The sequence below is a fragment of the Eublepharis macularius genome, chromosome 6 (genome assembly GCF_028583425.1).
Source record: "Eublepharis macularius isolate TG4126 chromosome 6, MPM_Emac_v1.0, whole genome shotgun sequence".
In the NCBI taxonomy this organism is placed as follows: Eukaryota; Metazoa; Chordata; class Lepidosauria; order Squamata; family Eublepharidae; genus Eublepharis; species Eublepharis macularius.
The window spans coordinates 99,444,489-99,462,615 of record NC_072795.1 but is presented as its reverse complement, the minus strand read 5'-3'; the positions used below and the strand labels follow the sequence as shown (position 1 = coordinate 99,462,615).

The following is an 18,127-nucleotide window of genomic DNA, read 5'->3' as shown; positions in this document are numbered from 1 at the left end:
CTGTATGAAGAGATTAGTATTTTGTAGGAAATCTATTATTACAGGAAATGCAAGAAACATTACTAAATGTTAGCAGGGTTTCAATTTCTATTGCTGGCTGACTTCATGGCTTGGATCCTGTGGAGAATTTCCTTCAGTGGAAGGGAGGAGAATTTTCCTCAATTCCTCTCTCCTGTAGCAGATCTTTGATTCATGTCATACTGTTTCTGCAGGTTCCCTATCCCTCAAGTGCAACATTTCAGGGATCATTTAATGCTGCAATGGGAGAACGGATGAGGAAGTCCTACCCTGATGAGAGAAATCCCTTCTCTTAGCTGACATCCACTCGATCATTGCGAGTTTACAGATTAGACTGCTGTTTCATTTACTATTACACTAATATCATGCCTTCCTTTAAAAAACACCAGGTAGCTAACAAATACCAACTGATGAAAACAGGTCAAATCGTCTTGCCATCTTTCCATCCCTCTTCTGTTGCCTAACCCCTCCCCTCCAGACTATATCAACCGTGGAAAAAGCACGCACCCCCAGACACTGTAGAAATGGCACCCCATCCTGCTTGCAACTGTCACTGCCCCCCACCTCTCGCCCTTTCTCTCTATCGCATCAGCACAGAAGCAGTGACCAAACAACAATCACACGAGGAGACCGCCTTTTCAACCTTTCCGGCAGAACAGTTGTGCAACTGTGTACCATAGCTCATAGAGAAAATTTTTAAAAAGGTTAAAAGTGGGGACAGAAATGTGTAATTTAGCTCCAACCTCTCCTCAGACTGCCTGCTAGCAGAGTATCCCTACAGATGCTCCACCTGTAGCCATCCCACACTTCCTCCTTGGAGCCAAACCAAACGCTGTTTTCTCAGAAGAGAAAGCTTTGGGAGCAAACATTATGTCCAAGCCTCCCAAAACAGTGGGTGACCCGGCAGTCCATAGAAGGAGAAAAAGAAGCAGCCAGTTGACCATTCAGCCTTGTTCTTCCTCACTCTCCTTCTGTAGAACAGGTGATTGTCAATGAAGTTTGAAAGGAAGGTTTTATCTTGTAAGCTGCCTCAGGGCCCTTTTAGCCAAAAGGCAGCATATAAATATTTTAAGTAACTAAAATATTATGAGACAGCTCATTCAGTAGACTGGTTCTAAAGAATTTACTGTACTAAATATAAACACAGTTTTCACATACAAAGGTTATTTTTCTGCTCTTTGTTACACTAAAGAAATTTACTACGCACAATTGTTGCAAATTGACATTGTGGCATATGATCGGTAGAAATCTTGCCTTTCCCACCAGAAATAGTTATCCTTCATTCTATCCATTTTTGTAATACTGAGGCAGGCATCAAATACTTCTGAGCTAACAACATCCAGGTATCCTTTTATCCTTTGACTGCATATAGTCCAAATAAATACTTTAGTTTTCAGACTAGGAAATAATTATTGCTGCTTTTCTTGAGTGCACAATTTCAAATGAAATCAGGCAACAGAAGATACAGAAAAAGAGGGCCTTGGTCATTGAGAATTTGTTTGCATGTACAAGGTTTCATAAATACCTAGCATCTTGAACTATTCATCTCTGCCTAATACGGCAAATCCCCGCTTATTTAAAATAAGCAATATTATGCTGTAGGGACCAATGGTCTGATGAAATAAAAGGCTGACCTTATATTCATATAGTGACATGTTATGTTTCAGCAACAATAAAAAAATGAGATTGAAAACTCAGAATTCTCCCTCCAATGACTATGAAGGTACATCACAAAAGTCATAATTGTTATTTCTGTCTTTGCCAATCAACTTTAGAGAGTCACTCCTGAAGTACTTGTGAAATGCTCCAAAAGCCTCTTGCCAAAGACACTTAAAAGCCAGAATGGCATTTACCGGCTTTGAACTCAGTCATGTGAAAACTACCACAGAAGGAGAGATTTTAAATAGGCAAAATGTTTACGCAGGTCTGACACTTGAGCAGTGTATCAAGTAAACCAATATACATTAAATATTTGTACTAGGAAAGAAGGACAGTGTGAGATTATACAAATCTTATAGTACAAGCTACAGAATTCTCCTGTACAGGAATTTGTAGTCCAATTATGCAAGTATCCAAATACTACAACATTTGATGTATTGTCGAAGGCTTTCACGGCCGGAGAACGATGGTTGTTGTGGGTTTTCCGGGCTGTATTGCCGTGGTCTTGGCATTGTAGTTCCTGACGTTTCACCAGCAGCTGTGGCTGGCTTCTTCAGAGGTGTAGCACCAAAAGACAGAGATCTCTCAGTGTCACAGTGTGGAAAAGATGTAGGTCATTTGTATCTACTCAGGAGGGGTGGGGTTGAGCTGAGTCATCCTGTGAGAGTTTCCCAGGGTGTGGAATGCTAATGGCGGGAGGCTTCACTGTATCCTGAGGAGGTTCTTTTGCATATGGATTGGTACTTGATGTGTGATATGTGAGCCGCACTTTCTCAATGAGGAAATTAACCATCTAAACCACGCACTTCGGGCAAATGGCTACTCCAGAAATGAAATCCGGAGAGCAATCAAACCCAGGATGAATCAAACAACCAAGGAAAAACAGTCTCCTACAGGAAAAGTGTTTTTGCCATATATCAAAGGAATTACTGATCAGATGGGAAAGCTTATGAAAAAGCATAACCTTCAAGCAGTATTCAGACCCACCCGAAAAATACAACAGATGCTACGATCAGCAAAAGACAGTAGAGACCCTCTCACCTCTGCAGGAGTATACCGTATACCCTGCAGCTGTGGACAAGTTTACATCGGGACCACAAAGCGTAGCATCCAGACAAGAATAAAAGAACATGAAAGACACTGCAGACTCGGACAACCTGAAAAATCAGCAGTGGCTGAACATAGCCTAACTCAAACAGGGCACAGTATCTTATTCCAGGACACCAAAATACTGGACAACACTTCCAACTACTTTGTCAGACTGCACAGGGAAGCCATTGAAATTCACAAGCATAAGCAAAACTTCAACAGGAAAGAAGAAACCTTAAGAATGAACAGAGCATGGTTTCCAGTTCTGAAAAACACCAGGCTAACAAAACATTCTATCCCCGACAATAGCCCTGCAGAGAAGATTAGCACATCAAGTACCAATCCATATGCAAAAGAACCTCCTCAGGATACAGTGAAGCCTCCCGCCATTAGCATTCCACACCCTGGGAAACTCTCACAGGATGACTCAGCTCAACCCCACCCCTCCTGAGTAGATACAAATGACCTACAAATGAGTAGATACAAATGACCTACATCTTTTCCACACTGTGACACTGAGAGATCTCTGTCTTTTGGTGCTACACCTCTGAAGATGCCAGCCAAGGTGCTGGCGAAACGTCAGGAACTACAATGCCAAGACCACGGCAATACAGCCCGGAAAACCCACAACAACTACAACATTTACTAATGAAAAATGTATTCCCTGAACAATGAATGTATTTGTTAAAACCAATTTCCCCCAGTCTACAGGGATACACATTTCTTAATAGTTATTTTTAGAAAACCGGAAACTCTATTCAAACAATCTACAAAATCGGAATCTGTCTCCTAACAAGTATCATGCAAGGGTCAAGACGATTTTCACCATCTGAAAACGGTATTTTTTCTTTATTACAAATTCATTATATGACTTGGTTTTTCACTTCAGTCACAGTTTAAGGTCTAGATCACCAGCACAAAGTGATAGATTGAGGGCTGTATTTCCCATTATAAAAGCCATGGCAATTACATGGAAAGAGATGAGACATCAAGAGATGAGACAATGTAAGTATGTCAGAGAAAAAGGAATCTTGTTCACTTATTGACAAAGTGTTTATTTGGGAACTATAAAGAAGAGACAAGCTGTTTTTTTCTTAAAGTTTTAAAATACAGTTTTGAAGCCAAGAGGAGAATGGGTTTTGCAATGCAAATATGAAGCAAGCAAAGCACAGAGGATTAAGGAAACAAGATTAGGGCATTAAGGCAGACAAATGTTTGGAAGGGAGGAAAGGAAAAACTAGTACTGGGTAAGCATTATCTCCTGGTACAAAACAGAACACCCAAAATAACAGCCTGGACTTCAGCAATCACACTGTACTCTGAACAAACACAGCCTTCAACATTTCTCCGCAGTGCCATGAAAGGTGCAATTCAACAGGCATTGCACAGACAAAACTATCCATGACACTGAAGAGAATGCAGAAGCCTCTGTTTCATGTGGAAACCCCTGGCCTAATAAACTCAGTATCACCTGGGAGTAATTTCTGCCATTCAGGATGTAAGAATTAAGCATTTCAGAGAAAACTGCACACTTTCCCTGATTTACATCACCACTACCCTTAGGTGCTGCTAGACCCATACGAGTGTTTTAATATATGATGTCTGTTTTCTTTCCATGACACTAGCTTCAGGAGGGTTATTTGAAACAAGGGTTCAAAATCTTCTCACCCACCTCTGATGAAACTGTTTCAGCCCTCTACATGGATGACAGAGAAGATTTAAGCAATACATTTATAGTTTGCACATTACTTAAGGAATGACTATATCAGCAAGTGCTAGGACTGCCTTTCTTAATCCTCGGATCTAACTCACCATAGACTCCTAACTCTGAGCCATGGATCTAGTGAAATTAACAGAGTCTATTACATTTGAGCAAATGGATGGCTCTCCTATGAAAGGGACTCCTTGCACCTATGAGACTGAACTGACCCAAGTTGGAATGGGGAGTCATTAGGAGCAAAGAACTTTTGTAGTAAGATCAACTGCAAAATTTCCAGCAGTTTTAGGATGGCTCTATGATCATGACCCATACATACAGTGGAAGATGGGGTGATTATGTTTTCCTGCTGAGGATTACCAGAAACTTGTGTGGAACCCCCAATGGAGTGCCACCCCCCTCCCATACCTGAAACTGTATGCCTAACAAGAGAAGAAATTGATGTAATCCCCCAAGTACCAAGACTTAAATTGGGTCTTTGAGGAAGAGGAGGCAGATGAATTACCTCCTCACAGGGCAACAGACTGTGCTACTGAACTGATCCCTGGGCAGAACCTTCCTAAGGGGAAGCTGTATTCCATCAGCCCAGCTGTGCGAACAGAGTACTGCAAGTTCATTGACAACATGGAAAAGGGTTTTATTCAATCCACAAGTTCTCTTCATGCTTACGTTTGTGCACAGATTATCGAGGGATTAATGCAGTGTCAATGTCAAATGCATACCTGCTTCCCCTCATTAGATATCTGCTAGGAGTGGTGGCCAAAGGAAAGATTTTCACCAAACTGGACTTAAAAGAGATGCTTACTTCAGAGTGCGCATCAGGGAGGGGGACGAGTAGAAAACAGCCTTTAACACCCCCCTGGGACAGTTTGAGTACCTAGTCATGCCGTATGGGCTTCAAGGGGCACCTGGAGTCTTTATGAATCTTATTAATGAAGTGTTGCATAAATACCTATACAACAGGATTGTTTATTTTGATGATGTTCTGATCTATTCTGATTACTATGAATCACATGTGAAGTTGGTAAGGGAGGTTCTGAGTACCCTTTATAAGAACAAACTGTATGCAAAATTGTCAAATTGTGAGTTTCATAAAACTGAGCTGGACTTCCTGGGCTACAGAGTGTGCAAGGAAGGACTTGGGATGGACTCCACTAAAGTCAGAGATGTGTTGGAATGGGAGGCTCCTAAAATGAGATGGCAATTACAATTCTTCTGGGCTTTGTAAATTTTTACAGACCGTTATTAAAAACTTTGCCCAAAATGTACTACCTTTAACAGACTTGTTAAAAACGAAAGGGAAAAGACCAGAAGGGTTAAAACCAAGTGCTAAGCTGGAGTGGACAAATGAATGCCAGCGGGCATTTGAGAGGTTAAAAACCCTGTTAACCTCTGAACCTGTGTTATGCCACCCAGATGAAAACAAGAAGTTCATTGTGCAAGTAGAAGCCAATGACGTGGTCATGGTGGGGGGGTTGATTTTACAAGAGGGCTCTAATGGAGAGCTACACCCCTGCACATGTGTGTCCAAAAAGTTTTCAGAGAAGGAAAGACACTGGTCAGTTTGGGACAAGGAAGCTGCAGCCATCAAGTTAGCCCTATCCACTTGGTGACATTGGCTGGAAGGGGCCAAAATACCCTTTGAGATTTGGACTGATCATAAAAACCTAGAAGCACTTAAATCGCCCTGAAGGTTGGGGGCAAAGCAACTCTGGTGGGCAGAGTTCTTCTCCAAGTTTCAGTTCACACTCAAGCATCTCACAAATTTGAGACATGTACACCTAGTTTTCCATTTCAGCCTCCTCAAAAAGGACCCTGGACCTGACAAGTGGCACCCTGATCCCGTGGCCTCACCTCCAATCTTTATAGAAGGACAGCCCCATCAGGAGGTTGAACTCATTTTAGACTCCAAGTGGAAGAGGGGGGTGCTGTACAGCCTAATTCAATGGAAAACATTTTCCAAAAAGTCAGGCTGAATAGATTAAGTCTACTGATGTGAGAGCCAAAAAGTTGGTTCAAGCTTTCCATAATAAATACTTGAGGAAACCGGGGAGAGGGGGGATTGGTCTTCAGGGGGGTAGAATGTCAGGTGTTCAGGATCACCTGTCGTATTCAATACCCCCCTGCCACTGAAGCTGATACTGTTAGGGTGATTCTGTTATCTGAAGCCAGGATGGGAAACTGGCAACGGGAGGTGTTAGTTCCTGTTGTAATCCCTCCCGAGTCTGGGAGCCTGCTTGACCTTGAGCAGTCCATGAATCACACAGCCTGTTTTCCTGCCTGCAGAGTTAGACAACTGTTAGGAGTAGCCTTGGGGAACCTATATCTGCTTGATACTTGCCTGTAGCTGCCAGTCCTAGCAAGGATGGCGTAAATACATGATACTGGCATCTTATCAATAAAGAACTTTTACTCATGAAGTGAACTCTCTTGAGAGTTGCCTGGCATCCTTACAGTAAAATGCTTTAAAGTTCTTCCACACGACAGCTCTTATCATAAACCAAGGCATTCACATGGAGTCATTCACCATCATTGGGGCATTTCTGTCACAAATCTGTTTAGAAATTTACATTAGCATGAAGCAAACTGCATAATAAGGCACTTTGTACAATGTACCATGTAATATGACATCACCTTAGATATAGCTACAAACAAGCCAGCCCAGGAGACAAGTTCCTGGAAAACTAATAGTAAATAAGACCTAATCGTATTACCTGTCATTTATTCTGGCACAGTGATTTCATTCTACATTACTATTTCAGTCATACATTATAGTTAACCATGCATCTTGTTCACCAGTGACGCTTGCTACTAAAACCTTTGGTAATAAAAAAAAATCAACTAATTCTTAGTACTCAGTGTAGCATGCTGTTTCTGTTTAAGCCAATATCCCATAATACCTGGATAGCGACCCATGTCCCCTAACCCATAATTAAGTTCTTTCCATGCCATACAAATTAGGACAGTTTTTCAGTGAAATGTTTGATTCTACTACCTGCTCATTACTTTTCTTTTCTGCTTCCCTGCCTCCATCTTGTTCATCTTCCACATAGCAGTTTTTCATCTCAGTGCAATTGTGTTCTGGAAGATTCAGGATGTTTGATTCACATCTGTTTACACTGTTTGCTGTTAATGCTGTGGTTGTTCGGTTAATACGTAACAAACTAGGTTCACTTGTCCCTGGAGAGATTTCAGCACAGTATTCCCATGCTAGTGTTTGGAGGGCTATACTTGACTTATCCGGACCATGTAGCTTCCTGTTGTTGTCTGAACTTTCAGAAATGGCACAGCTATACGTAAAAAAGTCTGCAGTTTTGCCAACACAGATTGGTACGTACTGTTGATGACAGGAAGATTCCTCTACAGTAATATTGGACTCCTGGAAATACCCTGACTTTAGTCCAAGTTGATTATTAGTATCATTCAGATTTAATTTACCTTCCAAAGCTGTATGCTCATTATTGGTGATTACAGAGAACAACTTGGGTTTTAATGGGTGTTTCCTCATTAGCGGCCCACCATTTGTCACAGAAGGAAAGAAAATACTTGGGTCTGTTTCAGATTCAGATGTTAGCTTTGGAAATGTTTTTATTTTCCTCATGCCATTCTTTGTGAGTACATCTCTCTCCAAGTCACTTTTGTGTGGTTTTGTGTCCAGAGGATTCCCACACTTATTGAGTTTTATGTTGTTCTTCCCTTCATTGCACTCTGTAAACTGAGTTGAAATACGTTGACAGCAAAATCTTTCATTCACTGTGTTGATTTGAATTTCTTCTGTATCATATTTTCTGTCATTTTCAGAATCCATACCAGAAAAATTTCCACCATCATTAGTTTTCAAGTGTTCCAACGGTGGAGAGGGATTTTCTTCCTTGTAATTATTTTTAACAGAGCACTGGTCATAGGATAAAATACATTCATAAATTTTTCCTTTCTGCGAGTTATCATCACAACTGTCTGGAAGGAAAAAAAATAGATGTTCAACCATTAAAATCATTGCCAATCCATTTTTCTCATTCCCATCACACACAAGGCACAAGAAGCTTTCACTGATTTTACACACGTGTTCTATGATGCCTTGACATAACATTACAATTTACAAAAGAGACTGCTACTGAACATGAAATTGTGAGGATCGAACAATGGGTGACTTCTAATGGCTGGAATGCATCTATTATGCTGCAGTCTCCCCTGTGGGAGATTCCCTATTTGATGGTGAACAACTATGTGCCAGGTAGCATCTGACTACATAGCTACTGCCAGCACAAGAGCTTCATCCATTGACATACTGGCCCAGTAAACTCACCTCACAAAACAAATACAATGCCAGAGACATCAGCACTACACTTACACAGCAGCTATGCTCCATTGTCAAGATGAGCAGTTGGATGGGGCCCTAATACAAATCTCTTTAAAACCGGAAGTATTAGAAGGAAAATTAATTTGAAAAGCTGAAGGAAAACAGATTTTTTGCATAATTTTTACTTAATATAGTGAAAGAAGGAACTAGATCGTTTCTCTATCAAGCTGTTATTATTTTGAAAGACAGACTAGAAAACTAGTTCTTGATTTCTACAGTAGCTAAAAAACATATGATATACCTTGAAATGTGTCACATGATTCAATAGAAAGCACTCTTCTTCCAAAAGCAGAGAGGCTTTGGCAAACATCACTTGAGGAAGAATTCTTCAATTTCTCTTTACACAATGATATGACAGTCTACGATGACAAATGTATAGTAAAGCATTTAGTAATTATCTCACATTCATAGATGGTATGATATCAATGACAGGAAAGATTACTATTCTTTAGGAAATTTCCAATGTTTTCCATCTGTAAAGCAAACAATTAAGGAACTCTGAGATACCATAACAACTCCCGACCCTTACATTTCTAGAGAATTAGGAATTGGTTTGAAGTGCAGCATTTTAAAATACTTTATAAATGTTCACAATATGGGGGGACAAGCAATCTCTTAGCTACCAACACAGTCTTACTACTACATTTCCAGGATACTTAAATACAAACAAGATCAACCAAGTGTCTGTATATTTGTTTTTCTAAAATTTATCATTTAATCTTGAGTCTTTATGATATCTTATTATGAGCAGTCCCACAGCACTTGATCCAATGAGCATTTGATCAAATCCATTTAAATTGCACTTTTAATTAACAATCATCTCACAGCGGCAGCAGGAACTGCCACCAACACGAACTGCAATGTCTAAAATGCTTTTAATTTTTTTCCATTGCACTACATAGAGCTATTTCCCTAAATCCCTATCTATGTTATATCCAGCTGCCTACAATTACAACATGGCTTTCTGGATCATAGGTAATATCCCCTAAAAGCTGGGTAGCCTCCTCCAAAGCAATGAAATGTCTTAGAGTTTTAGATGCCTCCAGAATATTTGGAATAATCCATTTGTGAATAAAAGTCTGATGAGAGATATTTCGATGGCCTAACACACTGGTCTTCAGTTGGTGTGCCAGCACTCACAAACAGGTCATAGCTTGACCCAAAGTGGGTGGCAGTGATGTCTCTACATTAAAATTATATCCTGAAACCGAGGCAAAGAAAATCTGGCAAGCATTTAGTCTTCAAACCAAAGAAAATATTTGTAGAGCATTAGCAATGTTCATGTCAACCAATAGAAACAGGAAGATCTCCAAGAGAATACAGACCATTTAGAGCAAAATGTTACTTTTCATCATGTTTACTTTGTCACACAGACTAAGAATTAGTAGGCCTAAACTCAACAACATATTGAGTCATTTAAACATTATTTTTCTGCTACAAGTTTGAAAACATTGGTAATATTCCAATAATTTAATGCTGTTATATTGCCAGAGGAAATCCATTTACGAAAAAAAGCCCTTGTGAGCACATTTGTTAATAGAAACAGCTTGCCAAGAGGCAAGATTTGTGGGTCTAGCACCAAAGGGATGAGGGGGCGAGAGCACAGCAACAAACAAGAAACAAGGACAACTTGTTGGAAATAAAAAGGCCATGACTTTATTGGTCTATAGCTTATGGAGTCTTGGAGCAGCACTGGGCATAGATCCAAGCATCGACCGACCCGCCTGACAGGACATGGGATTCCAAATAGGTGCAAACCTCTGCGTGGATCCTCCTGCCACCTGGGAGTGAGCACGCCTGGCAGTCCCCGAAGCTGGGCTTCCCCCTGCAATGCATCACCATCAAGCTCTCTTAAGGAGATTCCCAAGTATGGGGAAACTCAGCTGTTTCCATACTAAAGGATCTGTGCCCAGTGACAAAACTGCCACCCCTGAAGTGATAGAGCAATACAGAAACTGACCCAATATCCCCCCAGATGCCTTACAGCAACCAATAAAAACAACTGTCGGGGGAAAAAATGCCCAAACCCAACTAACCTAGTACAAACAACCCAACAAACCCACAGAACTGAGGGGTGGGGGTGGGAAGCACGAGCAAAGGCAGAGTGCCAGGGGCTCAGGTGGCTCCCCAACTTATACCCAGCCAGTGAACCAGAGGAAAGACTTCACCTTCTATGTCCACATGGGCGGGACCTGCCCCCTCAAGCCCAGCTATCCTGACAGTGATTGGCTGGACAGGCAATTTGAACCTGGGCTTCTCACGGGGGCTCCTAGGATCCACTAAGGCGCCAAAACAATGGCAGCCTCCTTAGTCTGTGCCCCCGAAACCTCACTGACCGCAAATGGGGCCCCAGGTGAGGCTGGGGCTGGACTGGTGTCTCTCAATTTTTATTCTTATTAGTTCTGAGAATGAGTAGAGTCCAAACCAGTTTCATGATCTTTTTAAGATTAGAGAATGCTCATCATATGCATTAAGCTGTGTACTCCCTTTGGGTTACTGAGGGAAGAGAACATTTTGAACATTCTGGGTTTGCCTGAAGGGCAATGGCTGCAAGATCAAGGGCAACACAGATCAACATGCCTCCTTCTTTTAGCTCAACAGTAAATCCTTAGTTAATCTTTGGTACTTATAACTCAATCATACTATAGTGTGTTCTTGATCTTCCAATAAACTATTATTAGTGTAGTTTAGTGGTTAGAGTGATGCACTAAGTTCTGAGAGGTCTGGGTTCAAATTCCCATTCTGGCACAGAAGATCACCGGGTGCCCTTGGGACAGTCATCTTCTCTTAGCCTAACTTATCTCTCAGAGTTGTTGTGTGGCTAAAATGGAGGAGACGAGAAGTTGGAAGCTTTGGATCCCCATTGGGGAGAAAAGTGGGGCATAAATATTTAAAATAAATAAATGCTGGCCTATAGAGATCTAGCCTGAAGCAGAACAGCTAAGAGTCCCCTTCTCTTAAACCTGAAAGAGGTGCCTTCTTCAGGAAATGTTGCTGAATTTAAAAACTCTGTTTTCCTTTGCAAAGGGAAAGGCACCATTCCAAAGCGGATAGCCTATGTTTAAAAGTGCAGCTTCTAACATGGTAGCTAGGGATACCAGCCGGTGTCTGGTACCTAGTGGGAGGGTCATTATCATTGTATGCAATATGACATCACTTCTTGGGGAAACCAAAGTGCCATCACATCGCTCTAGAAATTGCTAGAAACTCTATGGTAAAATCAAAGACCTTCTAGCAATTCCTAGAGTGGCAAGACATCACTTCTGGGGCTTCCCAGGAAGTGACATCAATTTGTAGTGCCAGTGACACTTAAAAAAAAAAACTCCCTCTACCCAAAGGAGCAACAGTGGTGAGTGCAGGTTGCCAGTGTCAGGTCTCCCACCATAGCAGAAGACCCGGCAATCCTAATGGTAGCACATCACTTGTTCTAGTGTCTAGCACATTTAAAATATGCAGGGCTTATTTTGAGGGGGAACATGCAGGAACGCAGTTCCGGCAGTTCCCCAAAGAGGTCACATGACAGGTGGCCCCGCCCACCTGACTCTCAGCCATTTTGGGCCCGTTTCGGCTCAGCAGCGGCCCAATCCTGACCATTTTGGGCCCCTTTTAGCCATTTTCAGCCCTTTTGCCAATTTGGGCCCAATTTCGGCCCTGAATGGCCAGGATTGGGTCCAAAACAGCCAGGATAGGTGATGTCAGGGGGTGTGGCATATGCAAATCAGTTATGCTAATGACACACTTCCAGTGATGTCAAAGGGTGTGGCAGATGCTAATGAGTTAAGCTAATGAGTTCCTCCAGCTCTTTTTCTACGAAATGACCCCTGAAAATATGTATCTGAAGAACATAGATAAAGATTTTACATAGACTTCACCATATTAGCTATGGTAGCTAACACTTTCAGTGCAACGGCAAATCTTTGAAAAGTATGATCATTATATTTGCTATTTTCATACCTGGCACCAGGCAGTAAACTCTAAAAAAGCAAGGAAAAGAAAACTGGAGTGAATTTGTCTAGCCATGATGAAGCATCAGAGTCAGTCAATGTGATACAAAAGTATTCTACTAGATATCGAAACACTTTTTTTTACCTCAATATCTGGCCTCTCTTTAGGATTTTCCTCTTGCATTTGTTCCAGCAAAATTTGTAGATCTTGGCTAAATTCTGAATGAACTTCAACCTCCATCATATATTCAACCACTGCTTTTAGTGTTGCTCCCAAAGAAAAAATATGTGCCTGCAAGTAGTAGGAAACAAAAACTACCATTTTATCACTTGAATCCAGATTAAAATCAATGAGTCAAAATCAGCACAAGTAATTTGTGAATCATGGCAGAAGTGTAATACAAGTTACTCCCTGCCAAGTGGATTGCTTGCCCCCCCCCAAAGGCTACAAAAAGCAATTACAATTGGAAAGTATTATCTAAAGCAGTTCTAAGCATTGTATATTAGAATAACGACTAATATTTCTTTTGATTTCAGGTGAAACCAACAGAAAATATTTTGGAAATTTTCCACTAGGTGGCGCTTTCTCCAAGTAGATTCAAATCATTCTTACCATTTTAGCGCTGGTAAAGTATTTGACAAATATTTACATAATTCTCTTTTAGAATATATAGTTTCCTCTTAGCTCATTCTTTCAACTTTTGCCACACACCTGAGTACAAGTGCATCCAGCAATAGGGGGGTATGATCCAGGTTTGGAAACCAGTGAAATAGCTGGGCAGCTGGACTCTGCTGGGCAGAATTATCTAGTTGTAGGCAGTTGCTGCAGAGATGAACAGCTCAGAGTGAGAGGGAGTGGCAGGGAGAGGGCAGTGGCATGAATGGAGCCAAGCCTCGCACCACTGCAGGAAAGCAGCCTGAGGCTGGCAGGGCAGGGCAGGGGAGGCAGCAGGCTGAGTGGAGTCCATCCCATTCCGCCCCTCACCCTTCCTTGAGCTCCAAAACAACCCTTCAAGCTACTGCTGCCAGCTACCTTTTAAACTAGAGCTCAGCAAGGCAGAAGGCAAAGTGGGTTCCCATCCCATTCCACCCCTCTACCTCTTTCTGAGCTCCAAAAGAGCCCTTCAAGTGCCCCCTTGCTTGGGATTCTCTGATTCGACGTTGGGATTCTCATGTTCAGCATTGGTTTCCTTGCTGCAGTTTGGTTCTGTTGGGCTTTATTTGTTAAGTCTGCAAGGAAGTAATCTCAAACCAGAGAATCCCAAGCGGGCAGGGGAACATGCCACAAGGTTTAAAAACCTTGGAAATGTTTCCCCACAGGAAACAATGTAGAGTGCCCGTGGGGGAAGCTTGTTCAGGGGCCCATAGAATTGCACCCTGGTGTCCAATCCTCATGAAATTTGGAAGGCGGGTCTGTAGTGGATGATCAGCAGTAGGTTCTCTGAAAATTTAGTGGAGTTTGCTTAAAAATGCACCCCTCTCCCCCCCCCCCCCGCCCAACTCCTGGACATTTTCCCCCATAAGGAATAATAGCCAGTTAAACCTGACCCAATTTCAGGGATATCAGGAGTTTTTTGGTATCTCTGAAACTCAGATCTGGATCACCTGGATATTTTTTTTGGTCACACCCCCTAGCCAGCAATAGTGACCTAGCTTAAACTGACCCACTATATGTAGCCACACTATGTCAAAGAATGTCTACATTTTGATCAATTAACCTTAGATCACACTTGAATGCTGAACATCAGCATTAGATTTTACATACATATAGGACAGCACTTTCCATGTCACTTATTCCTGAGCAGCTTGCTTCCAAAGCAATGCAATAAGCATAACACAAGCCCTGGGACTTGGAGTGATCCATAATAGGGGTGTGCGATTTGGGTTTCGGATTCGGGTAAAGTACCTGAATCAAACCCAATTCTCAATGATTCGGGATTTTCAAATTGGGCCCAGCATGCTGGGCCTGATTCAGAAACCCTGACTCAAAGCTTCCTGAAGCGATTCATACCGTTTTGGGAAGCTTCAGGTCAAAGGGTTTAAATGCTCCTTTCCATGCCACTGCGAAGCAGCATGGATAGAGGCCTTTAAATCCACAGATTGGCTGTTTGGCGGGGAGATCCCTGCCAAGCAGCTGATCAAGCCAGCGGGGGTTTAAATGGCCCTTTCTGTGCTGCTACGAAACAGCATGGAAAGGGGCATTTAAACCCACGGATCAGCTGTTTGGCAGGGAAATCTCTGCCAAGCAGCCGATCCGGGCTTTCCCTGCCGCCCTGCTGGCCGCTGCAGTGGTGGTGGTGCGGGCCCCGGAGAAGCCAGCTCTGGCCTTCCTGGCCACCCAGCTGGCCGCTGCGGCAGTGGAGGAGATGGTGCGGGCCCTGGAGGAGCCAGCTCTGGCCTTTCCCACCACCCAGCTGGCAGCTGCGGTGGCAGCGCGGGCCTCAGAGGAGCTGGCTCCAGACTTCCCTGCCACCCAGCTGCTCAGCCTCTCCTCTCCCTGCCAGCCAGGTAAGTGGGGTTGGTGGGTGGGTTTGCCCCAGGGGGGTTGGGGGTGGGGTGTTTGCTCCCCCTCCCTTCAGTTTGCTCTGAATCTTTACAGAGCATACTGAAGCAAGCTAAGTACCAGAATCTCGAAGTGGCTTGCTGCTTCGGAACTCTGGTAATTCCGGATTTTTCCCCTGCTTCAGGTAAACCCAAAGTGGGAAACCCAATTTTTGGGGGGGTGCACACCCCTGATCCATAATAATTAATGTTACTAAAAAACTTAATTTACAAATCATCTTTCTCTCTCAGGAACTTGTCATCTCCATTTCACTTCTTCCTTCTAGTAATCACCGAATCCTTCCTGGGAAAACTCTAATTCCAATATATTTGAGGAAGGACAACAGGGTTGGAAGCAAAGCATGAAATCACTATGAAAACTAAAAAGCAGCAGCTGTTGCTGCACTTCAATATAGTGCTTACGATACCTAAGCAGGCCCCATTCCTCCCCCTGCTTCACACAATTCATTCACCAGACACTTCAAGGGAGCAGACTATGCCAAGCTCCACTGTGCAATTTATTTATTCATTTTTATTTATTTATTGGATTTTTAGCCTGCCCTCCCCGCAAGCAGGCTCAGGGCGGGTCACAATCATAAATAAGATACAATAAGTAAAACCAATAAAATAACATCTCATGGATATCCACATTCCAAATGGGACACCCTTCCCCCTTTCCCTGCCCACCATACACAAGGGAAGAAAAGGGTGGAGGTGTGGGTTGGTGAACCTCTAACTCTTAAACATGGGGAGGCAGATGTATCATATGCTCCTCCCCCCACTGACAGGAGACTGGCAGGGAGGCTAATTAGATGGATCCAGTGCTGGCCTCAACCATATGCCTGGCGGAACATCTCTGTCTTACAGGCCCGCCAAAAAGATACAAGATCTTGGCGGGCCCGAGTGTCTTCCAACAGAGAGTTCCACCAAGTTGGGGCCAGGACAGAAAATGCCCTGGCCCTGATCAAGGCCAGCCAAGCCTCCCTGGGGCCAGGGACCACCAGTAGGTGTTTACTTGCAGATCTAAGAGCTCTCCAAGGTACATATGAGGAGAGGTGGTCCCTCAAGTATGCTGGTCCCAGTCCGTTCAGGGCTTTATACGTCAGAACCAGAACCTTGAACATGATCCAGAATTTTCCATGGGGAGCCAGTGCAGCTGCTGCAGAGTTGGAGTTCCATGTGCCCTGAATGAAATTCCTGTCAGGACACAAGCAGCAGAATTTTGGACCCACTGCAGTTTCCGGGTCAGGCTTAAGGGAAGCCCTGCGTAGAGCGAGTTACGATAATCTAATCTGGAGGTGACCCTTGCATAGATCACTGTCGTTAAGTCTTGGGTTGAGAGATAGGGGCAAGCTGCCTGGCCTGCTGAAGATGGAAAAAGGCAGTTCTGGCAGCTGCCTTGACCTGGACCTCCATTGACAAAGAGGAGTCCAGCGTCACACCAAGGCTCCTGACCAATGAAACAGGCACAAGTGGTGCCCCCTCAAAGACTGGGAGCCAAATCCCCATATCTATTCCCCCACAGCCCAGGTACAGGACCTCTGTCTTCATAGGGTTCAACTTCAGTCTGCTCTGCTTCACCCATCCAGACACAGGCCCCAGTGCTCTACTTAGGATCTCGGGAGCAGAGCCAGGCTGGCCATCCATCAACAGATACAACAGGGTGTGCAAGTGAGTAGCTGTAGCAAAGTTCCCTCTAAAAGGAATGCATTGTTAATTTGTCCCACAGATTCCTATGCATAGCTGCAGACTCTCACAGTCACCTGTGCAGGAACAAAAGATAAACAAAGTACAAGAAAGAGGATTGATTTCAGAATATTTGAGGAAAACCCTGCTCTAATGGGACGTCAATGATCTAACTCATTTACGGTCCATTGCCATAATAAACTAAGAGCTAAACTACACGATATGAATTACACAAGGACACTCAAATGAAGGGAGACACAATGTTAGCCGAGAAGCATAGTTTGAATTTCACCTCTCCCTACAGAGCCATCAAAGATCGCTCCTCAGAGGGTTTAATTTTCTCTTTGCCTCCCCGAAAGCTCTGTAGAGACATGAAATTAATAAACCCTCTGAGGAACCATCTTTGCCAGTTCTGTTGAGAGAGTGAAATTCAAACTACACTTCCCAGCTAATATTGCATCTCCCTTCATTTGAGCATACTCGTGTAATTCGTATTGTGTAATTTAGCTCTAAGTAATGATGATGAGTGTGTGAACCAAGGAAGCTGCCTTACACTGAGTACGACCCTTGGTCTATCAAGATTGGTATTCTCTACTCTGATGGGAAATGACTGTCCAGGGCCTCCACACTACCTGCTATCTGATCCTTTGAACCTGGGACCTTCCACATGCAAAACTGATTCTCTGTTGCTGAGCCACAGCCCCTCCCACTAAAAGTAATGCCCTACTGAGTCAGGAAGAGGCCAAAGGAAATGCATCTTTCTAAAAAGGCAATTATCATATCAAACAAAAACAACCCTAAAGCTTCATATAGAATAAATACATAGAACATTTCATCTACTGGAAACAAGGGAATATATATCAGTAATCCGCAATGGTGAGGTGAATGACAGCTTTGTAATATAGACAAATGGCCATTTGAGGCTGGGTTGATACTAGCAACACTTGTTAGCCCCTCCAGAAGCCTCCTGTGTTGTGCCAGTGAATAAAATGAATCTATTAAAGTATTCTCAAATGGGAATTTGTTGCAAATCTTATTTAAAATTCACTATCATCACTTTGCAGCCTACTGTAATACAAGAGGAAAAAAAAATAAAGATGGAATCCTACAGGG

The 18,127-nt window shown here is 42.9% G+C and overlaps 1 protein-coding gene across 1 annotated transcript in view; it reads right to left on the bottom strand.

Annotated features, from left to right (window-relative positions):
* KNDC1 (kinase non-catalytic C-lobe domain containing 1) overlaps positions 1-18,127 on the bottom strand; it is a 90,476-nt gene that overhangs the window by 51,055 nt on the left and 21,294 nt on the right. Inside the window, exons 4-6 of the mRNA XM_054983134.1 lie at positions 12,933-13,079; positions 9,085-9,202; positions 7,479-8,440 (exon numbers count right to left, since the gene is read on the bottom strand). Of these exons, the coding sequence (XP_054839109.1) occupies positions 7,479-8,440; positions 9,085-9,202; positions 12,933-13,079 (1,227 nt within the window). The remainder of the gene's footprint in view (positions 1-7,478; positions 8,441-9,084; positions 9,203-12,932; positions 13,080-18,127) is intronic.